General features: G+C 43.8%; 1 protein-coding gene across 2 annotated transcripts in view; it reads right to left on the bottom strand.

Annotated features, from left to right (window-relative positions):
• The window catches only part of PROS1 (protein S), an 83,363-nt gene that overhangs the window by 30,290 nt on the left and 25,120 nt on the right, over positions 1–27,953 (bottom strand). For both annotated transcript variants that reach the window (XM_044284512.1, XM_044284511.1), the window contains exon 8: positions 27,663–27,784. In XM_044284512.1, coding sequence (XP_044140447.1) covers positions 27,663–27,784 — 122 coding nt within the window. The remainder of the gene's footprint in view (positions 1–27,662; positions 27,785–27,953) is intronic.

The following is a 27,953-nucleotide window of genomic DNA, read 5'->3' as shown; positions in this document are numbered from 1 at the left end:
GCTTCAAGAGGTAGTCACCTGAAATGGTCTTCCAACAGTCTTGAAGGAGTTCCCAGAGATGCTTAGCACTTGTTGGCCCTTTTGCCTTCACTCTGCGGTCCAGCTCACCCCAAACCATCTCGATTGGGTTCAGGTCCGGTGACTGTGGAGGCCAGGTCATCTGGCGCAGCACCCCATCACTCTCCTTCATGGTCAAATAGCCCATCCCAATACAGTCCATCCGTTCATCTTTTCTGCGTCGCACAAATACACGGTGGTTGGAACCAAATATCTCAAATTTGGACTCATCAGACCAAAGCACAGATTTCCACTGGTCTAATGTCCATTCCTTGTGTTCTTTAGCCCAAACAAGTCTCTTCTGCTTGTTGCCTGTCCTTAGCAGTGGTTTCCTAGCAGATATTCTACCATGAAGGCCTGATTCACACAGTCTCCTTTTAACAGTTGTTCTAGAGATGTGTCTGCTGCTAGAACTCTGTGTGGCATTGACCTGGTCTCTAATCTGAGCTGCTGTTAACCTGCGATTTCTGAGGCTGGTGACTCGGATGAACTTATTCTCCGCAGCAGAGGTGACTCTTGGTCTTCCTTTCCTGGGGTGGTCCGCATGTGAGCCAGTTTTTGTAGTGCTTGATGGTTTTTGTGACTGCACTTGGGGACACTTTCAAAGTTTTCCCAATTTTTCGGACTGACTGACCTTAATTTCTTAAAGTAATGATGGCCACTCGTTTTTCTTTACTTAGCTGCTTTTTTCTTGCCATAATAGAAATTCTAACAGTCTATTCAGTAGGACTATCAGCTGAGTATCCACCTGACTTCTCCACAACGCAACTGATGGTCCCAACCCCATTTATAAGGCAAGAAATCCCACTTATTAAACCTGACAGGGCACACCTGTGAAGTGAAAACCATTTCAGGTGACTACCTCTTGAAGCTCATCAAGAGAATGCCAAGAGTGTGCAAAGCAGTAATCAAAGCAAAAGGTGGCTACTTTGAAGAACCTAGAATATGACATATTTTCAGTTGTTTCACACTTTTTTGTTATGTATATAATTCCACATGTGTTAATTCATAGTTTTGATGCCTTCAGTGTGAATCTACAATTTTCATAGTCATGAAAATAAAGAAAACCCTTTGAATGAGAAGGTGTGTCCAAACTTTTGGTCTGTACTGTATATTCAATATACAGCACCTCAACCAGCCTATGTTTATATAAAAAAATTGTTAAAATATTTATTATATTTGAATGTATCCGTACAGTGGGCCCCCAAAATAAATTTTACTGGTGGGCCCTAGATTCCCCAGTCCGACACTGCCTGCGTAAGTGTGTATACAGGGATACTATAGCTGTCAATCACTGATAAGACCGCCCCCTGGACTCCTAAACCCAGAATGAGTAGAGATTTATATCAATACACAACACGTTATACTCAATCTTTTCCCGCAAAACCCTCCATGAATCTGCTCAGCTCCTCCTGCTCTACGGGTATAATATACTGCCTTCAGCTCAGACACCATGTCCAATGTGATGGGTTCCCTTTAAAGCCAGTTTCAGATGATTGTCCCACCCCGACCATGGGTCTACTGACCTAAAGCCACAGCATCGTGGTGATCAGTAGACCAGTGGCCTTGTCAGGACACTTGCCCGTAATATGGCACATAAAGCAGCCTTGTCTGAAGCTGACCTAAAGTGTGTGATGAAAGGAAGACTCAAGACTGTGACCCCCATGATCCCAATATCTGACTTGACGAGTAGCTGTCTAATGAGTGTATTTGCAGTCCGTATAGGGCGCGTACATTGTATAGCGGAATCCGCTGCTCATTTTAATGAATAGGGCTATTCACATGGCGTATCTTTTCCAACAGTATTTGAAAGCCGCAGCATGTACGAGTTTTGTGTTTATTTGCTTCCAAGTCTATGGGAGCGCATTAAAAGTGCAAGAAGCAAGGAACATGCATGTAAATCCGGATGAATTACTGAAGCAATACTGAAGACAATCTGGAACCAGTGTATATTCCAGAGACGGAATGCAGACAGATTGCAAATACCCTCGTGTGAAAGAGGCCAGTAACTGTCTCCTACTAATGGCGATGTGACGATAATTCATGAATAGCCGTGTCAGGAAGGGGCACGCATCGCTGAGTAAAGTGCTTCTAACCACAGCGGACATCCTCCCAAACAATATGGCAGAATTACCCACTGCAGGGTCCACTGCTGGGCGCATTTAGATAAGCCCATATTACTTTGACATTTATGAGGTTTGAAAAATTGAGATGAACGGAGCAAAAGCCATGATTCCCAGCTCATGCATATAATTGTACACGGTTACATGAGGACTAGCACAGCATGACTCGGGGAAGCAGTTACATGATGGATGCAGCAGGAGCAGGGTGGTTTGGTCACATGCATAGCCTGAGTCACCCGTGCAGGAGGAGAGAAATGTTATTAGTACAGGGACTGGCAATCGGAGAAGTTGTTTTTTGGCATTTTGGAAAGCGCAGACGCTGTATCCATATAGTGGTATGAGATATACAGATATAGATAAGACCTTAGAGCAGTAGCCTTAAAGGGGTTCTCTGGGCTTTTATTATTGATGACCTATCCTCAGTATAGGTCACTATCAGATCGGCGGAGCACCTGCCGATCATTTCTCTTCCTGTCCGCTGCTGGGGTCTACGATCTTTGCCAGACAACAGCGGACATACAGTTGATCGCCAGGGGCTCTGGGTGTCAGACCCCCGCCGATCTCATATTGATGACCTATCCTGAGGATAGGTCATCAATGGTAAGTCTAGGGCTATACAACGACATGTGTCGCGCGACACATAGGGCACAACTACACTGCAACATGTGTCACGCAACATTTTGTCGCACCAATGTCGCGCAACAATTTTTATAATGATAGTCTATGGTGTCGCACTGCAACATGCGACATGCTGCGACTGCGACACGACAGCCGCAGAAAAATACATCTTGGATGGATTTTTTGCTACTGTCGTGTCGCAGTATTTCGCATGTCGCAGTGCGACACCATAGACCAGGGGTAGGCAACCTCCAGCACTCCAGCTGTTGTGAAACTACAACTTCCAGCATGCATACTTACTCTGCTCTTCTAAGAACTCGCATAGAAATGAATGGAGCATGCTGGGAATTGTAGTTTCACAACAGCTGGAGTGCCGAAGGTTGCTGATCCCTGCCATAGACTATCATTATAAAAATGGTTGCACGACACATGTCGTAGTGTAGCCTTAGGCCCCAGGGAACAGACCTGCAGAGGGCCTGTGTGGTCCCAGCCAGGAGGGCTGGGGGGCCACAAGACTGAGGAAGCCTGAGTTTGGGGGGGACCCAGCGACACCTTAAGAAGAGGGGTGTTGCACGGTCAGACTCAGAGTCAGGAGGACTGCTGGACCTCATCCCCCCAAGGTATTTCGCTGCTTCCACCAGGAGGACTGGTGGGTTGCATTGGTCACAGCGAGGAGGCTGTCTGACCGAAGCAGAATACCGCAGTGTGAACACTGACCTAGAGGTGAGTTAGGGAGACCCCTGTATAGTGAGTGCCTAGTCGGGCAAGCCTTTATTGTTCTGTGTTGATGTAACACGTTGTGAATTTTTTTTTTTATGGTATAACTTTTGTAGATTTACATACTACGGAAAATCAACATTGATATAACAATATTTATGATGTGCTGAAGTTTTACTTCCCAATAATTTGAGTTCAGAATTTTACATTCCCATCTCAAGTAAAACAATGAAACTAAATGATATATCCAGGAGATGGCGCTGTTGAGCCTTTCCTGAATTTTTATCACAAAGCGTACATTTTCTTGCAGCTTAAATCAACAGGAAATTAAAGCTCTGTCTGATGTCATATTTTTCAGTACTAATTAGAATATGGCTATCATCATTTAACAAGTACAAAATAAACTGATGAGATGCATTTTCAGATACTGTCATGGAATTGGTATGAAGAAGCCAGGTTATCTATTATTTTGTACAGTTATTAGCAGACGGGTATAATATATCTATCAACATGGTTCCTGGATGTGCCTGGAAGGAAACAGCGGGTCATTTTCAACTGACGAAGACACTGAGAGAGTCATTTCACTGGACTTTATTACCTTATTTTTCTGCGTGGCTGTTTTATGACGTGACGGGGGCTGGATGCGGCAGTGCCAGGATCTAATTGATGGCACATAACGGTATGATTATTCTACAAGGCCTCGCCAAGTGCAGACAGGCCATCATCTTACTTTATGTAAGTTGCACACAGTAACACAGAAAAGTTGGAAAAATAAGAAAATCCTATCTATTTTTACCTATTATCCTACAGTTTTTAAATCCTGATGATAGTAAATAAATGTCGCATGAGGGAGCCGTCATCATGTAGGGGTCATTCCCGACATGGAAGAATGTATCCCACATTAGGGATCTATCTGCATACGGCAGTCCTCAAGTATTGGTTGTTCAACCCGCGAACCAAAGAATGGCAACGACACGATGCACCTGCTCAGGGGAGCATCAGGCCCCACAGTAAAAATTAGTCTAGGCGGCCCCCCCCCCCCCCCGCACCAACCAGTTTCCCAGTACACATGCGCCAAACACACCCTGGCAACGTGGAATGCAAAGCGTGATTTCTGACAGTTTTAACTTTTTTTTTTTATTAAGTGGAAGACATTTTTAATAAAAAAAATTGTAATAAAAATGGACCTTCTGTGTCACCACTTTATCCAACTTTTATGTCGGAAAAAGGGGAACAGGTTAGTCAGAAATATGGCGCTCAATCTCTACACATCATGGGGGTCATTAGTTAAATAGAAATACACCTATATTAGGCGTATTTTTGGCACAGACTGCAGTGCAAAGGTCCTTTGCTCCGCAATCTGCAACTTTTCCCCGTTCACGCCGGGTTTAAAAAAGTGGGCGAGACGTGGACGGTGAAGGGGACGGGCTGACAGATCCGTCTCATTTACCATTATGTACACCTGGTTTAGGCGTAGAAAATGGTCTAAATGTAAGACAGCTAGGAAGCCAACGACTCTACATAACTATGTCTAAAACCTCAGTCTTTATAAATGTGGCCCTATATTTTTCAATGTATTTACACCAGACAACTGGCAAAAATACACTAATAAATCAATAAATCTCCTGCTTCTTTTCATACACTATATTATAAAACTGGCTGCCTGCAGCCTGCACTAGGGGGAGCTCAGTACATAGGAATGTATAGTTATCATTTCTCAGCACTGAGCTCCTCCTAGCTGTGGCTGCCAGAAGCTGCCCAGCTCTCTTCCCCCCTGAGCCTTAGGTACACCTACTGCATCTAGGTATTCCAAATTATCAGGCAGAAGAACGGCCCAACCTTTAGAAGACAACTACTGTATAAAGCAGCGGTGGGACTGTGCAGGTATGTACACAGAAATCATAAGGCACCACAGCGCAACTTACAAAGGGATTCGATTTTTGACTTGGGGAATAATAGAATTCTTGCCACTAGGGGGAGCTTGCCAGACATGTATGTTTTAGTCAATGGAAAGATTTTATCAAGCCATGCACTCCAGAATTCAGACTTTAAAAGTTAAAAACTTTTGTGACTTTTTGAGGATATTTCCGCAAAAATGTAGCAACTTTTAGCATTTTTACACCGCTTGCTACAGTTTTGAAAAGTGGGTGGGAAAGGGAGTGTGGTTAGCTATAACATAGTAACATAGTACATAAGGCCGAAAAAAGACATTTGTCCATCCAGTTCGGCCTGTTATCCCGCAAGTTGATCCAGAGGAAGACCCCTCTCTAGAAGCTATAGCCTGTAATATTATTAAGCTCCAGAAATATGTCCAGGCCCCTCTTGAATTCCTTTATTGTACTCACCATCACCACCTCCTCAGGCAGAGAGTTCCATAGTCTCACTGCTCTTACCGTAAAGAATCCTCTTCTATGTTTGTGTACAAACCTTCTTTCCTCCAGACGCAGAGGATGTCCCCTCGTCACAGTCACAGTCCTGGGGATAAATAGCTGATGGGATAGATCTCTGTACTGACCCTTGATATATTTATACATATTAATTAGATCTCCCCTCAGTCGTCTTTTTTCTAAAGTGAATAACCCTAATTTTGATAATCTTTCTGGGTACTGTAGTTGCCCCATTCCAGTTATTACTTTAGTTGCCCTCCTCTGGACCTTCTCCAGCTCTGCTATGTCTGCCTTGTTTACAGGAGCCCAGAACTGTACACAGTACTCCATGTGTGGTCTGACTAGCGATTTGTAAAGTGGTAGGACTATGTTCTTATCACGGGAATCTATGCCCCTTCTGATGCAACCCATTATCTTGTTGGCCTTGGCAGCAGCTGCCTGACACTGGTTTTTGCAGCTTAGTTTGCTGTTTATTAAAATTCCTAGATCCTTTTCCATGTCAGTGTTACCGAGTGTTTTACCATTTAGTATGTACGGTTGACTTGCATTTTTCCTTCCCATGTGCATAACTTTACATTTATCAGTGTTAAACCCCATCTGCCACTTATCTGCCCAAGCCTCCAGTCTATCCAGATCCCTCTGTAGTAGTATACTGTCCTCATCAGTGTAAATTACTTTACACAGTTTAGTGTCATCTGCGAAAATTGATACTTTACTATGCAAGCCTTCTACAAGATCATTAATAAATATATTGAAGAGAATAGGGCCCAATACTGACCCCTGAGGTACCCCACTAGTGACAGTGACCCAATCTGAGTGTGTACCGTTAATAACCACCCTCTGTTTTCTATCACTGAGCCAGTTACTTACCCACATACAGATGTTTTCTCCCAGTCCGAGCATTCTCATTTTATATACTAACCTTCTATGTGGTACAGTGTCAAATGCTTTGGAGAAGTCCAGATACACGACATCCATTGATTCGCCGCTGTCAAGTCTAGAACTTACCTCCTCATAGAAACTGATTAAATTAGTCTGACATGACCGATCCCTCACGAAGCCATGCTGATATGGCGTTATTTGCTTATTTCTGTTGAGATGCTCTAATATAGCATCTCTCAGAAAACCTTCAAACAGTTTACCCACAACAGATGTTAAACTTACCGGCCTATAGTTTCCAGGGTCTGTTTTTGGCCCCTTTTTGAATATTGGCACCACATATGCCATGCGCCAATCCTGTGGGACATTCCCTGTCAGTATAGAGTCTGCAAATATCAGAAATAAGGGTCTGGCTATGACATTACTTAATTCCTTTAGGATACGGGGGTGTATGCCATCCAGTCCTGGCGATTTGTCTATTTTAATCGTTTTAAGTCGCTGATGTACTTCTTCCTGGGTCAGACAGGACACTTTTAATGGGGAATTTATTTTTGCATTCTGCATGTCATCTGACAATTTATTTTCCTCAGTGAATACATTGGAGAAAAAAATATTTAACAGCTTTGCTTTCTCCTCATCGCTCTCTTCGACTTCCCCCTCATTACTCTTTAAAGGGCCGACACCTTCAGATTTATACTTTTTAACATTTATATAATTGAAGAGCATTTTAGGGTTAGTTTTACTCTCTTTGGCAATTAATCTCTCGGTCTCTAGTTTGGCCGCTTTTATTTGTTTTTTACATGTTCTATTTTTTTCCTTATAGTTTTTCAGTGCTTCCGTGCTCCCCTCCTGTTTCAGTGAATGATATGCTTTCTTTTTGTCATTTATTGCTTTCGTTACAGTTCTATTTATCCACATTGGTTTCTTTTTATTCCTTAACCTTTTATTACCATACGGTATGTACCTCTCACAATGAGATTTTAGGATGTTTTTAAAGATATCCCATTTTGTGGCTGTATTTTTATTTTTGAGGACTTTGTCCCAGTTAGTTTGGCCTATGGCCTCTCTTAGTTGGCTAAATTTAGCTTTTTTGAAGTTTGGTATTTTTGTTCCTCCCTGTAGAAACGCTCTTTTGAATGATAATTGGAAGGTTATTACTTTGTGGTCACTATTTCCCAGGTGTCCCCCAACCTGCACGTCTGTTGTTCTGTCCGGCCTATTGGTTAATACTAAGTCCAGTATGGCCGTCCCTCTATATAAATATAAAAGCTATATTAATACGTTTCTCTCCATATTTATCACTACAACATTTTTTAAAAGTCACAAAATCCATTGCGAACTCACTCCAGTAGCGGGTTGGAGGAAAAAACTGGAGTAACATTTCTAGACAAAGGTGTTAGGTTATACACTGGGGCAGATTTACTAAGGCTGGTTTCACACGGGCGTTGCGGAAAAATGTGCGGGTGCGTTGCGGAAACACCCGCGATTTTTCCGCGCGAGTGCAAAACATTGTCATGCGTTTTGCACTCGCGTGAGAAAAATCGCGCATGTTTGGTACCCAAACCCGAACTTCTTCACAGCAGTTCGGGCTTGGGATTGATGTTCTGAAGATTCTATTATTTTCCCTTATAACATGGTTATAAGGGAAAATAATAGCATTCTGAATACAGAATGCTTAGTATAATAGTGCTGGAAGGGTTAAAAAAAAATAAAAACGTTAACTCACCTTATCCCCAAGATCGTGTAGTTCCCGGTCGGTCTCTTCTCTAGCTGTGGGCTTGGGCTGAATGACCTTTGGTGATGTCAGATCACATGCTCCAATCACATGGTCCATCACCATGGTGATGGAGCATGTGATCTGACATCACCAAAGGTCCTTTAGCCACAGCTAAAGAAGAGACCGACCGGGAACTAGGCGATCATGGGGATAAGGTGAGTTAACTTTTTTATTTTTTTTAACCCTCCCAGCACCATTATACTAAGCATTCTGTAGTCGGAATGCTATTATTTTCCCTTATAACCATGTTATAAGGGAAAATAATACAGTGAATAGACTGTCACCTAGAACCCATGCGTGAAAATCGCACCGCATCCGCACTTGCTTGCGGATGCTTGCGATTTTCACGCAACCCCATTCATTTCTATGGGGCCTGCGTTACGTGAAAAACGCAGAATATAGAACATGCTGCGATTTTCACGCAACGCATAAGTGATGCGTGAAAATCACCGCTCATGTGAACAGCCCCATAGAAATGAATGGGTCAGGATTCAGTGCGGGTGTAGTGCGTTCAACTCACGCATCGCACCCGCACGGAAATCTCGCCCGTGTGAAAGGGGCCTAATAGTGTCACTCTTTACACTAATATGAATCACAATCTTATTATTAGACACATTTACTATTCTGGTACATGGACTTTTGTAAATTGGGAGTATCCTAAATCATGCACCAGATGTATGCTAGAATTCTGCAAGTCCACCAAATATTTGTTTGTGTGCCAAAAGAAGTGTCCATGTGCCAAAAAACCTGTCTAGTCTTAAGTTTCCACCACCTATAAGTGGCTGTAGCTGTACTCCAAAAATAGGCAAAAATTTTGGTGCATTTTCTGGCACACATGATGTCATCACGCAGCCGCTCCAAATCTTGCGTAGGCTGCGGACGTATACAGAGAGGAAATGCGCACCTCCGCAGTCTGTTATCTTCTGCTGCCAACAGCTTCATCAAAGAAGCACTCCCACAAAAATGTTTATTCTCTGACCTGTTAAAAAGGCATATGATGTAATCTGTAGCAAAGGTTATTACTGGTGACTGTATTTGTGAGTTATAACACCCCTTCTGATCCCCAGTTGTGTCATGTGACCAACACTTTCCAAATAACACAGCATCTGCGCGGCAGAAAGTCAGTTTCTCTATGTATTCTTATGGAAGCCTCAATGTCAGTCTTAAAGGAATGAATAGAGAAGTAACTGACTTCCTGTCCTGTGTTGGAGATCAGAGTGCTGGTCACATGACACAGCTGAGGATCAGAAGGTAGGTTATTACTCACAAATACAGTGTCTGATAAGAATATTACATCATGCACCTTTCTAACAGGTCAGAGAATGCACATTTTTAGTGGGAGTGCAACTTTTCATGTTTTACACTGCTTCTGTTGTGTTATTGCACACACACACAATAATAACTGTACCTTTCTTGTTTTGGTCCTATCCTATAAAGCTACAAAAACAAGGCTATAATGGTATGCGAATGAGGGCTCACAAGTGCCATGGGGCAGCGTTCTTGCTGTAAGTGCCCAGGTCCTCAGCATTTTGCGTGCCTAACTCCTCCCCAGTGTCGGGGCAGACTGGGAACTTAAAGTGGCCCTGGAAAAAATACTAAAAGTGGCCCCGTTTTGTAGTCGGGTCCAAATTGATGGAAGGCAGGGCTAACAATAACATATTGTGTCAGATTATACCACCCCAACAGAGCCAAATACCACAGTCCCTCATAAAATACTGCCCCCATCAGCACAAAATACATTCCCAAAAGCTTCCAGTGGAGGGATCAGGCGGCCCTTGGGCATCGGCCCACCGGGAAATTTCCCTGTCAGGCCTATGGCGAATCCGCCCCTGCCCCAGTGTATAGTCTGGCCAGTCCTTTCATGATATTACATCATCCTCTCCAGTACCTGAGATCCCGTGCGTCCACATTTTACAGCCGGGCTCGGGCATGCGCACTCAGATTGCTGCTGCTTGCTACTGTCTCCTCCCACTCCGCCTCTTCAGTTTTTGCCCATTTTCATGCCAGTAGCTGGCGCATGCGCACTGCTGGAAACTAAGCCGATGCCCTCAGTGGTTATCACAGTGCCCATGCCTGGGCCCGGCGGTGAACTGTGCAGGGACATCATGAAAGAGCTGGTCAGACTATACACTGGGGAGGAGTTAGGCGCGCAAAACGCCGAGAGGCTTTGGCACTTACAGCAAGACGTTGCCCCTGGGCACTTGCGAGCCCTCATTTGCATGCCATTATAACCTCGTTTTTGCAGCCGTACCGTTTTTTGTGTGTGTGTGCAAGAACGCAATAGAAGCAGTGCAAAACATGAACAGTTGTTGACAGACTCCCTTTCAGTGAGATAGAGAGAAGAAGAGGTAGGGAGGAGCAGGCTCACTGCTGATGGGTGCTGATGGGCCCCGGCACAGTTAAAGAGGACCTTTCACCACTCCTGACATGCTGTTTTAATAGCTTCATGCATTCCCCATGTAATAACTATTCTGGAGCATCTATTCTTATGGCTCTATGTTGTACTATTCCTTTATTATTCCTGCTAGAAGTTGTGAATGAATTGCCAACAGACTGCAGTAAGGGTACAGAGGGGTGATAACCAGTTGGGGGGGTGTAGCTGCACAGTCTCACTCTATCTAATCAGTGCTGCCATTTTCAGACTGTGCAGGTACAACTCCCCCCCCCCCCCAACTTGTTACCTCCCCTCTGTCCCCTTACTGCAGACTGCTAGCAATACATTCATAACTTCTAGTAGAAATAATAAAGGAATAGCACAACATAGAGACATAAGAATAGATGTTCCAGAATTGTTATTACTTGGAGAATGCATGAAGCATTAAAACAGGCATGTCAGGAGAGAGGACAGGTCCTCTTTAAGTACAGCCCTTTAGGCTGGGTTCACATGGGCGTTGCGGGAAAAGATGCGGGTGCGTTGTGGGAACATGCGCAATTTATCCGCGCGAGTGCAAAGTGTTTTAATGCGTTTTTGCATGCGCGTGAGAAAAATCAGCATGTTTGGTACCCAGACCCGAACCCGGACTTCTTTACAGAAGTTCGGGTTTGGGATCAGTGTTGTGTCAATTTTATTATAAGGTTATAAGGGAAAATAATAGCATTCTTAATACCGAATGCTAAGTAAATTAGGGATGGAGGGGTTAAATAAATAGATAAATATTAAACTCATCTCATCCAAGGAGCCAGAAGCCGATCGGGGAGAGCATGAGAGCGTCTGACCTGTGACGCTAAGCTCCGCCCCCCCCCCGCCTCCCCTGCACGCTGGCTGAGCGGAGTATGGAGCGTCCGCTTGCTGAACTCGCTGAGCTCGGTGCGCCCGTTTGTTGAACTATCTGAGGGGCCGCCTGATACACCGATGTGACGCCTGGGATCCGAGTGTTGTCTGCCTGCCTGCCTGTCGTCACCGGGAGCTGCTGGATCGAGGCACTGCTGCCTGATGGAGACGCCGCTGTCTGGGTGGTGAGTCGGGTGAAGCAGTGGGAATGAGCTACTGGGCAGCTGGTGGTGTGAAGCGGAGGTGCAGGTGAAGATTTGTATCGGTGGAATCATTGGTGATAGAGCGGCGGAGACGGTATATGTGAACTGGATTTATAGACATGGAGTCTCCAGCGTCTTCTTTTTGAGCGGTTGGGTTGTCTGCCCTTTCTCTGCCCACGTGGTCGCCTACTAGAGGGTGCAAGTAGTGTTGGAGGTGATTGAAGTGGAGTGAAGAAGGAAAGACGGTGTGGAGAGAAGAAATATAGAAGGGCTGGAGACTGGTGTGTGAAGGATGGAGGTTGTGCCTTAGTGTACTACCACTGTTGGGAGGGGGAAAAAAAAACACACAGTACTGAGTGAGGGATCAGGGGGGGCATAGGAGCGAATATACTCAGAGTACATTATACTCTGATAACCCTCTGACTAACCTTCTCAAGAAGCGGCTCCAGGATTAACAGCCCTTAACATCATTAACATCATTAACACCATTAAAGGGTTTCTACCACTTGCATATCACATATTTGGTGATCAGACACTAGCGATCCGCTAGTGTCTGATGTAGCTTACAAGCTAATTATTACCTTAATCCGTTCGGCCCATACCTCAAAAAAAGCACTTATATCTTTATGCAAATGAGCCTCTAGGTGCTATGCAGGCGTTTTTCCAGCACCTAGAGGCTCCGTCTACCTTGCAGTTTGCCGCCCATCGCCTCGCTCCAGCACGCCCATCTTCAACTCTATTCGATCCTCCCCCTGCTTCTGCCTTCCGAAATCTCGCGCCTGTGCCGTTCGTCGCGGCATTCGGCGCAGTCAATGTCTGACCGCTCCGTGCTCAGACATTTCCACTGCGCCTGCGCCGATGACATCGGCGCAGGCGCAGTGGAAATGTCTGAGCACGGAGCGGTCAGACATTGACTGCGCCTGCGCCGAATGCCTCCGAATGCCGCGACGAACGGCGCAGGCGCGGGATTTCTGAAGGCTGAAGCAGGGGGAGGATCGAATACGGTAAGAGATGGGCGTGCTGGAGCGAGGCGATGGGCGGCAAACTGCAAGGTAGACGGAGCCTCTAGGTGCTGGAAAAACGCCTGCATAGCACCTAGAGGCTCATTTGCATAAAGATATAAGTGCTTTTTTTGAGGTATGGGCCGAACGGATTAAGGTAATAATTAGCTTGTAAGCTACATCAGACACTAGCGGATCGCTAGTGTCTGATCACCAAATATGTGATATGCAAGTGGTAGAAACCCTTTAACACCTTCAAAACTCCTGTTTTTTTCCTTTTTTTTTTCCTTTTTTATAGGAAAAACTTCTGCGATCCTGTTGCTGGACTTGTGCCTCTTTTTTCTTTTTTGTGTTCTCCCTTCCCTTATTTTTTGCTCTTACAACAGTAATTGTTATGTGTTGCTAATAATCTTTCTTTTTCCCCTCTCTTCCCGGAGTCAAATTATATGGCTTATCTGAACTGTTAGAATTTTTGGTAATGGTTTACTAGATTGTAAAGTGTATTGCTATTATGTTTTTATAGATTTGATGTTCTTTATGATAATTATGTTTTGGTAATACGGAAAGAGAGGGGGAGATCAGGAGTAGAGATGCCAGCTAAGAGAAGGGAGGAGCAACGCGGCCCTACTGGCGGCGGGGGTAGGAGATCTGTAACAGGTTTAGAGTGTGGGTCCAAACAACAAGGATTGAATAAATTTTTGATTCCAAATTCACCGGGTTCCAGCCCCTCTCAGACAAAGAAAAGTATGGATGTAGAGCCTCAGGGTTTGACACAAGAGGATAGGTTTATGGGGGGGGCTGAAGCGAGGGGACCCCCGGCGCCACCTACAGAGATAGATTTGAGCATGGTAAAGGACATTTTTTGCACTGTCTCGAGGATGGAGAATGTAATGGGGAATATAGTGACGCAGATCGGGGCAGTGCAAACGGATGTCAGTATAATACGGGATGAGATGGAGAAAATTAGGCAGCGTCTATATGAGATGGAAAAAAGAGTCCCTGTTTTGGAACATTTAGTACAAAACTTACAGAAGGAGGTGGTTTCCCTAAAGGAAATGAATACCAATATGGAACAAAAATGAATAAGTCAGGAAGATAGATCAAGAAGATCCAATATAAGATGTGTAGGGGTCCCAGAGCGCGCAGAGGGGGACAATTGTACTGAATTTATGGAAAAATGGATCAGGGAGAACTGTAGAGAGGGTACTCTCTCCCCCCTGTTCGCCATTGAAAGAGCACATAGGGTCCCTACAAAAAATAGGGCTCCAGGGGACTATCCAAGACCGATACTGCTGAAATGTCTACTAACCAAGGATCGAGATACTATATTAGCTGACGCTAGAAACTCTGAAAAATATCAGATACAGGGTGAAAAAATAAGACTTTTTCCAGATTACTCTGCAAACACCAATGCCCGTAGAAGAGATTTTATATCTGTAAAAAAAAGATTAAGGGAGGCAGGCTTAAAGTACAGCTTGCTCTTCCCGGCTAAGTTAAGGGTGGAATTTAAAGGAAAGAGTGTGTTTTTTCAGGATCCGGAAAAAGGTTAGCGAGTGGGCGGACGGGGAGGGCCTTTGTGCGGGGGGGCGGTAGAGGGGGGAAAGGAGCTACTATGCTAGGTTATGGAGTCCCCCGGACTGCTGGTCAGCAGAACGGGTGACTATCTGGGGGGGGGGGTGGGTATTGGTGGGTCGGGAGAAGGGGAGATGCCTTTTTTTTTTTTTTTTTTTTTCTTCCCCCTCTGCTGAATGGTTAGAATTGTTTCATTGAATGTTAGAGGATTACGTGAGAGAGTAAAGAGGCATGCTATCCTTGAGTGGATGAGGAGGTTCCTGCCAGCCATCATCTGCCTACAGGAGACACATTTAGATAAGGAATCTTTAAGATGGTTGGAGAAGAGATGGATAGGGGAAAGTTACCATTCTGTATATACTACCTATTCAAGAGGGGTCTCAATTTTGATTCATAACAAAATTAAATTTGAGTGTTTGGTACAAGAGGCCGATGATTGTGGTAGGTACCTCTTCTTATATTGTAGCTTAGAAGGGGTTAAAATGGTAATTGCTAACATATATATTCCTCCACCATATAAGTCAGAAGTTTTGTATCAACTGTATAGATTTATGTTGAATAGACCGGAATCTATAATGATAGCAATAGGAGATTATAATGCGGTAATGGATCCACTCAGGGATAGAACCTTTAGCAGAGGGGGAAGAACTCAGAAAGTAGATTTTTTTAAACTAGCCCATGAATTTAATTGGGTAGATGTTTGGCGCTTTCAGAACCCGGATGAAACCATGTATTCGTGTTATTCTAAAACACATCAAACTTGGTCCAGAATAGATATGGTCCTGGGAAACAGGAACTTAATGGCCTATAATAAGATGAAAATACAGTATTTGCCCATGGCCCTATCAGACCACAATGCAGTGGTAATGGAATTAGACTTGAATAAAAAGAGGGATTTACCACTGTTTAAGTTTAACCCACATTGGTTATCAAGTATCTCAGATAAAGAGAGTATAACCGAAGAATTAAAAAAGTTTTTTAGGGAGAATAATCATTCCGCGAGTAAGTTAATTGTTTGGGACACTGCTAAAGCACACCTGAGAGGATTGCTTTTTAAAAAAGTGAACTATTTGAAAAAAAACCACAAGGGAAAAGGGGATTGCACTGGAAAAAAAAGTTCAAGAAGCGGAAATAACATGTGTAAAATACCCTACTGAATATAATAAGAAAATATGGGAGGAAGAACAGGAAAAATGGAGAGAAGCAGGAAAGAACTACTTTTCAAAGGGATTTGTCTAGCCTCAGAGGGAGAAAAAGTTGGTAAAATTTTGGCAGACATAGTGAAAAATCAAAGAGGGAAATCCTGGATAGGGGCGATTAAAGATAAAACGGGTACAGTAATTAATACCCCAGAAGGAATTAAAGGAGTGTTTTCGGAATATTTCCAGGAGATATATAAGTCCAAAGTACAGTACTCAATACAAGATTTAGAGGTATATCTAGACCAGATTCCCCTCAGAGAGATATCCCAGGCCCAAAAAGAATTTTTAGAAAAAGAAATATCGAGGATGGAAATAAATGAGGCTCTGGGGCAGGTAAAATCTGAAAAAGCACCAGGTTGTGATGGGCTCCCCTTTGAAGTATATAAAACTTTCTCCCAGGTGTTAGTACCCGAATTAAAAACAACTTTGGATGAGGCTAAAAAGGTTGGGGATCTACCAGACTCAATGAAAGAGGCAATTATTACATTAATCCCTAAAAAGGGTAAAGAACAACTAGAACCTGGGTCATATAGGCCAATATCACTCTTGAATACGGATGTCAAAAGTTTTGGCAGATAGGTTATCAAAAGTGGTTAAAAGTGTAATAAATGAAGACCAAACTGGCTTTATACCCGGCAGGACGATATATGCAAATATAAGAAGGTTGTTTCTAAATATTGAAGCTAATAGATTAGAAGCGGGGGAGAAAGCGTTACTTTCACTAGACGCCCAAAAGGCATTTGATTGTATTGAATGGGAATACTTATGGATAGTACTAAAAAGGGTTGGTATAGGGGAGGGATTTATAAGGTGGGTACAGCTAATATATCACAACCCTAGGGCTAGAGTGATGGTGGACTGGAGCTTGTTCCTGCCCCTTGCCCTATATCGGGGCACTAGGCAGGGATGCCCTCTCTCTCCGCTATTATTTGCTATTGCGATTGAACCACTGGCATGCATAATAAGAAACGATAGGGAGATTAAAGGTTTTTACTATGAGGGCGGGGAAGAAAAATTGTTAATGTATGCAGATGACATTTTGTTATTTATGCACAACACTGGGGATCAGTTTAATAGAGTTATGCATATAGTAGATAAGTTTGGTTTCTTTTCAGGATTAAACATAAATTGGGGGAAATCATATATGCTGATGTTGGGAGATGCACAACCACAGGAGGATTTAAAGGTGCAGGTGCTTGGTAAACAGGAAAATTTTAAATATTTGGGGATACAAATTTCTGGAAATGTTGAAGAATATAAAAAATTAAACGTACTCCCCCTTATAAAAGAACTTAGGGCCAAAATACATATTTGGCGAAGACTGCCGATGTCAATACAGGGTCGGGTAAACTTAATAAAAATGGTCTTCCTCCCTAAAATACTTTATGTCCTTCAAAATGCCCCAGTTAGGTTGCCACAGGGTACCTTTAGATTACTTGATAGGCTAATGGGAGATTTCCTCTGGAAAGGTACGATCCCCAGAATAAAGAGAGAGATACTCCAGTTACCAGTGAGAGAAGGTGGGCTAGCTGTCCCAAATTGGTCTTTTTATTATTTAATCACACAATATGGTCATATTAAAGCTAGCTTAAACGGTTTAGTGGGTAGGCAGGTATTGAATAGAGTGGGGTGGAAAGAAGAATGGAATTACTTAGAGGTATTGGAATCAGGTACACTTGGTAGAAATAATATTGGAAATAGAGTTTTAAATTTATTGGAACACGTATGGGTGGAAATCAAAAAGATATTAGAGATTAAAGGGTTTTTGCACTATACACCTATTTGGAAAAATATTTATCTTAAGGAATTGCAAGGGATTAAGGCCTATGTAGATTGGGAAAAAAAATGGGGTGAAGTATTTAAATCAGATATTTGAACAGGGTAAACTAAAAGACTTCAATACAATGGTTAGAGAGTTTGGTATACCACAAAAGGACATATATAAATATTTTCAGCTTAAGAATGCATTGTATACAGTTAGGCAAGTGGATAAATATAAGGTGGAAACATCTGACACACTGTATAATTTCATTAACGTGGTTGAAAAAGGAGGTACAACGGCTAAAAGATATAGGCTATTGATGGAGGGAAAAAAGAAACAGATCACAATACCTGCTAGGAAAAAATGGGAAAATGAATTACAATTTTTTACGGAGGAAAAATGGAATGATGCATTAAAAAGTTATGCGGGAGTCTCAAATAGGGGCTCACACAAGATCTCACAATTTTTTGTAGTTCATAGGCTCCACCGATCACCACGGATATTAAAAAGAATTGGTGTCAGAGCTTCGGATAACTGTACAAAATGTTGTTTTTGGAGATGCCCAAAACTATTTAGGTATTGGACAGAAATAACAGATATGATATATTTGATTTTGAAGGTTCAAATATCGGAAGATCCTATGATTTGTATCCTGGGGGCAACAGAACATTTGAGGCTAAATAGAGATATACGAATGGTTCTAAATAAGATACTATTTCAAGCTAGACTCCTTATACTTAGGAAATGGGTAGGGGCGGACCCTCCAACAGTGGGACAGTGGCGGAAAGCAGTGGATAATTTGATTAAAGAAGAACGAATGATGGAGGGACATAGTAGAAAAGCAAAAAAAGTTGATGAAATATGGAATAACTGGGTACTTTAGGGCTGGATAGATCAAATTATTCAAATTTTTTTTTTTTTTTTTGGGGTATTTTGTTGTTGCGGCTACGCATCTCTCCTTCCCCCCTCCCTCTCCAAAAGGGTGGTAGGGGGTGGGTAAATGGGAATGACGGTTTATGATTATTAATGTATTTGTCTTTTTGTATTTTGTACTTTGGAAAATAAAAGATTTAAAAAAAAACCAAAACTCATCTCATCCACTTGTTCACGCAGCCCGGCTTTTCTTCTTTCTTCTTCTTTCAGGACCTGGGAGGAAAAGGACCTTTGATGACGTCACTGCACTCATCACATGATCCATCACATGGTCCATCACCATGGTGATGGACCATGTGATGGATCATGTCATGAGCGCAGTGACGTCAAAGGTCCTTTAGCCAGGTCCTGAAGAAAGAAGAGGAGATCCACTACGCGACCAAGTGGATGGGGTAAGTTAAATTTGTTTATTATTTTTAACCCCTCAATGGACATTTTAGTAAGCATTCTGTATTAAGAATGCTATTATTTTCCCTTATAACCATGTTATAAGGGAAAATAATAAATAACGGGTCTCCATCCCGATCGTCACCTAGCAACCATGCGTGAAAATCGCACCGCATCCGCACTTGCTTGCGGATACTTGCGATTTTCACGCAGCCCCATTCACTTCAAGTGATGCGTGAAAATCACCGCTCATGTGCACAGCCCCATAGAAATGAATGGGTCCGGATTCAGTGCGGGTGCAATGCGTTCACCTCCCGCATTGCACCCGCACGGAAAAACTCGCCCGTGTGAAAGGGGCCTTAGGCTCTTTTCAATCTCACTTATGGGGTCCTAAGTTCAAATCCAACCAAGGACAACATCTGCATGGAGTCATGTCCTCCCTGTGTTTGCATGGGTTTCCTTCCACACTCCACAGACATACTGACAGGGAAGTTAGATTGTCAGCCCCATTGGGGACAGCTTGATGATAATGTCTGTAAAGTGCTGCAGAATATGTCAGCGCTATATAAGTGCGCATAAAAAAAATATATTTATAAAAACAAATTTTGGGGGGATAGTGAACATTGTTCTGGACATAAAGGTTTATCTGGAAAGGGCTGTAGCAGATATCCAGTGCCGTGGGTGGTGACAGATTGCCTTTCATATTGGCCTCTATGCGTAACTAGTTTATATAAGACGCTGAGAAGCAATAGATCAATGCATGGCAGGTGGATGTGTGAACCATATGTTTTTCTCCGCAGTTTAGTAAGTATCACTAGATTGCACCACCTTCCCGTTCCAGAGCCCATTCAGGGCAGCTATAACGTATCATTAGTTAAGGGCTGATCCAGCATGGAAGCAATGTTAAACACTGTTATACATAGAAACTTAAGCCAGGTCGTTGGAATACTTTTTTTTTTTTGTTGCGAGCTATACCCCAGGAGCTTTCAGCGGCTTAATCAGGATCCGAGATGCCGGCACGTTCCAGCCTCAATGCCAGGGCTTAGAAGGAATTATACAATATTGGAGCCTGCTGGGTGCACATTGTCTGCCAAGTCACTCTCAAAATGTGCCAAGTTCCTGAAGCATTCTTAACACAAAAGCAGCAGAGCTCGGGGGAGAATAACTAGACTCGGGGAAAAATAAAGATAGAAAAGATTTCCTTAAAAATAATGCCGACACATAAGGAAGTATTGTAATAATGGAAATAGAATGGAGAGTGTGGATCATCGTGTGTATGAGCCGCCTGCAAAAAAACGGACGGAGAAGCCTACAGCCCAAGGCTCACGGGGAGTCGATAAGAGACTCCAGCACGTTAGGTTCCCCCTCGGCGACCGGTTGTAGTAGAAAATAACACCTGTAACCGGGATTTCTATTGAGATGAATAGATGCAATGCCTCATAAAGACCTCAATAAGTGACAACTGTCACCACGCGGTCAACGGCCCCTGCTACTCGGCGCCATTAATCTGCAAATGATGCTGCTAATTTGCTTCTCCGTCCAAGAACGGAAGGGATGAATGGATGGGATGAAATACGGTTTGTTGGCAAAGAGAAGATCCGATAGGTAATGATGGATGAGAGAGCCACTCATCAGGCGGCGAGGAGGCTGAGGGTTATTAGCCCCTTCCATCTGCCTGTCGAGGTTGTCATGTTTCGCAAGTGGAAAGCGGGCAAGCCTATTACACAGATCAGTCATGATACATGGTAGAACATTTATGTATAAAGGGCATCAAGCAGGATAAGGTTCAAAGGGGTGATCCCATGATTGATGTAAACCAGACATAATATAGTACATGCCAGTCTCTTTCTAACAACGCTAGAACCAGCCCTGTGCCTCACATGGATCCTGAGATCTCCTCATTCATTGCTTCATTTGGCAGCTCCGGGGGCATGTCCTTTCTGCTGCAGCTCTCTCCCTGTAACTACCACAGCTTCTAACAGAACATATGGCTGGTGGTGACAGTTGAAGATTTAAGCCTAGTTCACACGAACGTGTGTGATCCGTGGCCATACTGCGGGCCGCAATACACGGCCACAGTTCCGTGTGCATTCCGCATCACGGATGCGGGCCTATTCACTTCAATGGGTCCACAAATCCGGAAGTGCGGAACGGCTGCACGGAACGGGACCCCTCGGAAGCATTACGGAGTGCTTCCGTGGGGTTGCGTCCCGTACTTCCGTTCCGCAAAAAGATAGAACAGGTCCTATCTTTTTGCGGAACAGGCAGATCGCGGACCCATTAAAGTGAATGGGTCCGCGATCCGATGCAGCTGACCCACGGCCGGCGATCGTGCATTGCAGCAATTTGCGGGCCGCAGCACAGGCACGGGTCACACACGTCACACACGTTCGTCGTGTGAACTCGACCTTAAACTGAGCGTGCTCGACCAGCTCAGTGAGACGGACACAAAAATAAGGAAAAGAACAAACAGCTGGTGGCGCTATACAGATATATTTAATTGAATAGCTCAGTGCCTATACCACATTTTTAATGACACGCAATTACAGAAGGATTCAGAGCCAGGTGCTGGTTTGAAAAATGTAGAATATGTTTAGTGACACAACCCCTTTAACCCTTCAATGATGTGGTACCTGTAGTTTAGATTCAAGTCTGTGTTTTAGCATAGTGCCATGTTCGACTTTCACTTCATGTTGGAAATTATTTGAGAGAAGCCTCCTGTACAGCCCTGAGAGGTAGAATTTGGATGGCTTTAGGCCTCTTTCACACTACCGTTTTTTTTTTTCCGTTTTGCGGTCCGTTTTTTGCGTTCCGTATACGGTCCGTATACGGAACCATTCATTTCAATGGTTCCGCAAAAAAACGGAATGTGTTCCGTATGCATTCCGTTTCCGTATTTCCGTTTTTCCGTTCCGTGGAAAAGATAGAACATGTCCTATATTTGGCCGTAAATCACGGTCCGTGGCTCCATTCAAGTCAATGGGTCCGCAAAAAAAACGGAACACATACGGAAATGCATCCGTATGTCTTCCGTATCCGTTCCGTTTTTTGCGGAACCATCAATTGAAAATGTTATGCCCAGCCCAATTTTTTCTATGTAATTACTGTATACTGTATATGCCATACGGAAAAACGGAACGGAACAACGGAACGGAAACGGAACCACAACGGAAGCAAAAAACGGAACAATGGATCCGTGAAAAACGGAACGCAAAACACTGAATTCAACATACTGTAGTGTGAAAGAGGCCTTACTCTGCACCTGTCACCCAACTGAAAAGGACATCTGAGAAGGGCATTGTGAGACAAGCACTGTCAACTGCTTTCAGCCAGCCACCATCATTCACAACACTTCTGGCTCTGCTCATTAGCTGACAGCAGAGACTCACAGGCAGTAGCTCATGGGGATCATCTCAAATGTCCTTTTCAGCTGGATGCCATTCACAGTATACAGATCTCCAAATGACATTGAAGTGCATGGAGGCGCATTGTGCTTGACACTGTGTGCATTGTAAAAGGCACTGTCTGGACAGTATTTATACCCAGTCATTTTGGGGTTGTCTGTGGTAGGCACTGTTTAGGGGGCTCATAATGGATGTCCTGTACAGTGCAGACTCCTGCTGCTCAATAGGATGCGGTCAGAGAGGGGATTGTACTATACAGTACTCAGCTGCTTCAGAACCTCATTTTGAAGAGTATTAGGCTTCATTTACGAACTGCAGCTGCCACTTGGTGCTGAAAACCGGCCACACAAAGTGGCTAATGGTCACATGGTTTTGATGGTAAAATTATGCACCCACGGGTAGTCGCAGGTGGGTGGGACTCAAGCCTGCACTTGGCATCAGCAGCAACGTGTAAACCAACCCTTAGGCCTCGCTCACACCAGATTATCTCAGGGTCTGTTCAGGAAAAAACTGATGGTTTTGAAGGGAAGTCCAGTCAGTTTTGTCTGTGTTTGTGTTCAGTGTTTCAGTTTTTTTTTTCGCGTAGGTGCAATCAGTTTTTTATGAGTTTTTTGTGGGCGTGAAAAACACACCTGAAGAATAACAATCTACATCTCTGTCACGGCTATGACCGTGACTCTCTATCCGCATGCGGTTGCCTGCGGTTTCGTGTAGGTTAAAACCACAGGTGAGGGCTGCTGGCGTGTGGCCTAACTTGTGGTTGCCGCGGGCAACCCGTTGTCTCATGTGTATGTGCAGCAGCAGTCTCAGCGTGGCTAGGCAGCGTGCTGCAGTAGCATGCGGTCTCACCTGACTCCCTTTTTGTTAGGTGTGTGTGTTGTGTGCACGGTGTATTATGTTTTGTGTGCACTTCCCCTTATATGTGTGTTTTCCCTTCTGTGTACTGGAAGGGTTAACTTCCTTCCCAGTGTGTGTGATGTCACTAGGTGTGGTTGACCGGTGGGTGTGGCCTTTGGGCCTATATAACCTCTCTCTGTGGCAGGGCTCAGTAGGTTGCTGCAGCCTTGCTAGCTGGAGCAGCCGCCTGTGTTTTTCCATCTGCCTGTGAGAGCCACCACTGTGGTCATAAGGTTTTATGTATGCCTATGTCTTTATGTGTGTGTTGTGGTGGATGTTGTCTGTTGGGACTTTCACATGTGTTTGTGCAGCATACGGTTCTGGATCCTTGTCTGTTTAGGGATCCAGTCAGCAGGGCTGTGGCAGGTTGGTGAACTTGTTGTTCGCCTGCCATTTCCGTGTTGCTGTTTCTGTCCCCCTTTTTCCCAACAGCTTGGCCATTGAGGCTCCTGCTCCTCCGTGTCAAGGAGGAGTAGGTCGTCTTACCCAGCTCCTAGCTCAGGGATCTGCAGAGGGTAAGATAGGGCTCCGAGGTTCCTGCGCATGGGCTCTCCTACCTTAAAGGTCGGCCCATGCAGGTTAGGAGTTAGGGTCAGGGTAGGGATGCTGTAGGAGGTGACCTGCTCCCTATCCTGTGGCCTCATGGCCGAGTAGCCACTTCAACACCTGGCATCTCACGGCTGAGGGTTTCCCCCATCCTCAGCCGTGACAATCTCCTAGCAACCATCAGTGAAAAATGCGTTAAATCCAGAAGCGCTGCAAGTGAGAGCCGCGGCCCTGCTCTAACAGGCCGGACCGGCAGGAGTGCCGATCCGGGCTGTTTAACACTTTACATGATGCGGGCAATGGCACCCGCCGCATGTAAAGTGCTGACAGAGGGAGCAGACTCCCTCTGTCTCCCATCGCCAGCCCGCAAATGCGACTGCGGGGTGCCGATGTGTGTGAAGGCTGTCTGGGGTCTGATGTAGGTCCCAGACCAGCCTTCAGTAATTTCCAGCAAGCTGTGCCTCTCTGGCGCAGCCTTATGGTCAATGTTAGAATAGCATTGCCGCTAAAATGCAATGCACTATAGGGATAGTGCATTGCATTTTAAAAGCAATCAAAAATCTGTCTGTTATAGTCCCCTTTTGGAGCTATTAAATGGTAAAAAAAGGTAAAAAAAAAAATACAAATAAATCATTTATTCAATAAAATAAATCCCATAAAAAAATGTAAACTTTTTTTTCCATTGAAAAAATGCTTTTCAATGAAAAAAATTGCAAAAAAAATAATCTTCCCCATATGTTTGGTATTGCCGCGTCCGTAACTACCTGGACTGTAAATGATCCCTTACAGTAAACGCCGTAAAAAAAATTATAGAATTGCTCATTTATTCTTAGTTGCCACTGAAAAAAACTAATAACCAGCGATCAAAAATCGCCATTTACTCCATAATGATACCAAAAAAATGTATAAGTCGTCCCACAAAAATCAAGCCCTCACACAACTTCATAGAAAGAAAAATTTGATTCACGTTTTGCAGACAAGAATAGGCAGTTATATCAATGGCTGTCCGTGCTGTTCCGCAAATTGCGGAAAGCACACGGACGCCATCCGTGTTTTACGGATCCGCAATTTGCGGACCGCAAAACACACAACGGTCATGTGCATGAGGCCTAAAGGATATACTCAGTTTTGAGTGCAGGAAGCAAACTAAATGTCTGAGCTGTATATTTGCTTACCCTGAATTGACATTTTGAGCAAAGTGTCTGATGTTAGGCAACCAAAGCTGATGCAGCTGGAATGTTGCAAAAAAAAACTATTCTCAGGGAGAATAACACATTGCAGTTAGAGATGAGCAAATTTCTTGTTATGAAATTTGTTTGCGATTCGCTTACTGGTAAAAGCAGAATTGCGTTATGGATTCCGTTACCATGGACCATAACGCTATTCTATGACGGAATGCATAACGGAATGCCTTTAGAGCCATTCCGTTATTCATTCCGTCATAATAGAAGTCTATGGGCTGCATAACGGATCCGTCCCGTTTCTGTTATGCAGGGGAGTCCTCTCCTGCAGTCCTCTCCTGCATAACGCAAACCGGACGGATCCGTTATGCAGCCCATAGACTTCTTTTATGACGGAAAGAATAATGGACTGCCTCTAAAGGCATTCTGTTATGCATTCCGTCATAGAATTGCATTATGGTCCGTGGTAACGGAATCTATAACGTAATTCTGCTTTTACCAGTAAACGAATCGCAAAATTCAAAACATGAAATTCGCTCATCTCTGAGTATCAGCAATTTAACTATTTAAAGAGGACCTGAAACCAATTCTGACTTGTTTGTCTTAACAATTACTTGCATCCCCCATGTAATAAAAATTCTGGAGCATCTTCGGGAGTTCTGTGCGCCAGGAAATAAAATCTACGCCATTTCAGGTGTAATGTGCGGCAGTTTTCTGGTGCACATATTGATTGGGCCGAGAGTGACTATTTGGGGGCCGCTCCCCTTCTCCTACTTTTTGTAAAAATGTTGACTATGAAGGAAATGTGTAAAGGTTGCAAATTGTGGCAGGGAGAAGTAGTGGCGGCCGTGCGGGGAGACAGGGAAGTAGAATCAGTGTGAGGAGCCAGGGCATATGGGGAAGGGGCATTTCCAGGCTCGGAAACCCCCTTTAAAGACGTTTTTCAGGGAGAACTAAAAAAGAAATGTTAGAAATAAGAAATCAGCATTACCTCCACAACCCCTTGCTGCTGCCCTCATGAACAGTCCACCCAGCTAATCACTAATGTCAGCAGTGACCCGCCTCAGCCAGTGAATGACTTAGTGGCTCTTTTCTTGGCATTACCAGGGGCATATACATTAGATTAGATGAACATCGGCTGAACCCACAAATTTTGGCAGGGACTGAAAAATGTGCATAGGGAAGGTGTGGGTCCTGACCCTCCCATGACAGCAAATGTCAGGGGTAAGAAGAATCGGGAATGTTGGCTTTCAACACAACCAATCCTTTGTTTTAGGGCCCGTTCACACAACCGTATTTTTCTGTCCGCATCCGTTCAGTGATTTTGTAGATTGGATGCGGACCTATTGATTTCAATGGGGCCACAAAATACGTGGACACCATGCGCTATCCACATAGGGCAAGATAGGGCATGTCCTATTCTAGACAGTTTTTGTGGACAAGAATAGGTAATTCTGTCATAGGGAAGGACTTTCCGATCTTCAAAATGCAGAACGCACACAGCCGGTATCAATGTTTTGCGGATCCACAATTTGTGGTCTGCAAAAACGGATACGGCAGTGTGAAAAGGAGAGAACTTATTGCCAGAGTTGTCTGCTAATGGCCTTTTCTCCTTGCCCTACTGATAACACACACACTAGCCAAGTCAAGTGAATATGCATATGGGCAAGTCAGAAGGAATAAGAGGCAGCTATCTAAGATGTATGCATATAGCATACCTTTACAATATTATTGCTTCTACTACCCTCCTTGATTTTTTTGGGGTCTCCGATATTCTACATCTGCCTCATTCACCATGCAGCAGTATATTATCACTCTCGTCAAGGATTAGTTGAGTTTAGTGTCATTGGACACATTGTAGATCTGCCAGGCTTGTTAAATATGAACCCAGTTATCTGCTAAAATCTCTGTTTGTAATCTGAAAGGGTATGTAGAAAGGGCATGTAGAAATCCAGGGAGGATGCTGCAATATGATCCAGTTAAGAATTGCTCCCGATCTGGTGGATCCAGCGTGTCCATTCTTTTAAATTACAAACTTTTAAGGGTTTTAAGAGCCAGATCTGAGGCAATAAGACAATCACTTTAATGAGAACCCAATTGTGTTCATTGTATTGAATGGAAATGTAAAAAAATGGTTTCCTGCCAGCCCTGATTTGAATGTGCCCCTAATGCTTCCCAATACCAGGAGCCATGCTAAAAGTGATTACTAACAGAGGGTTTCTGAGCAGCGGACTACCATATATTAGATTCTCTAATGGACAGATGGAAAGGGGCTCCCTAAACCAGACAACCTTTTAAAGAACTGCTATGTTTTAAGAAAATGGGCGTATGACAGACTATTTGTTTGGGTTGTCTTACAAATTACGCACAAATGAAGGATTTTTAAGCGGTATACATAGCTATAGTCTTCTCTCCCTGAATTCACTTGAGGCTGACTGGCACACAGACAGAGGTAGCATATAGAGCAGGTTCAGTATACATGTGGAGCATGCCCTCCCTGAATTAAGAGGCTGGTTGTCACAAACAGGCACCATCATATAGAGTAGGGTCCCATCTGAAATAGGTCACCTTGCCGTGGTGGATGGGCACTAATGATTTTGATTAAAACATATTTTGTAAGTACTTTATATTCATTTCATATAGTGACTATAGTATTACTCCATATATCCTATGTTAGTACAGTACTGTTGCATTGTGCTTCTTTTTGCTTATGTACAAATGAATACATCAGTGGAGTCTACTCACTTCACATGACTTTTTGTCATCAGCAAGCTTTAACTTCTTTCTTCCTTCGCAGTAGCATTTGTAACTTCCGGGAGTATTAACACATACTTGACTGCAAATATCATCTGCGCATTCATCTACATCTATAAAACAAATGACAAGCTGTGATCTCGGGCTGGACCAGGTCTAAAAACTAGCAATAGACATTAGACACATGCTGGCCGAATGACCTAATGTGTATGGGTGCCCCCCTGACTCTCTTCTGTCGGCAGGGAAGGTAAGGATTGGGGAGATTTCAACTGTCTTATCCTG

Source organism: Bufo gargarizans, chromosome 3 (genome assembly GCF_014858855.1).
Source record: "Bufo gargarizans isolate SCDJY-AF-19 chromosome 3, ASM1485885v1, whole genome shotgun sequence".
Classification (NCBI taxonomy): Eukaryota; Metazoa; Chordata; class Amphibia; order Anura; family Bufonidae; genus Bufo; species Bufo gargarizans.
The sequence above is the reverse complement of the archived record's forward strand: the minus strand, read 5'-3'. Positions and strand labels throughout refer to the sequence as shown.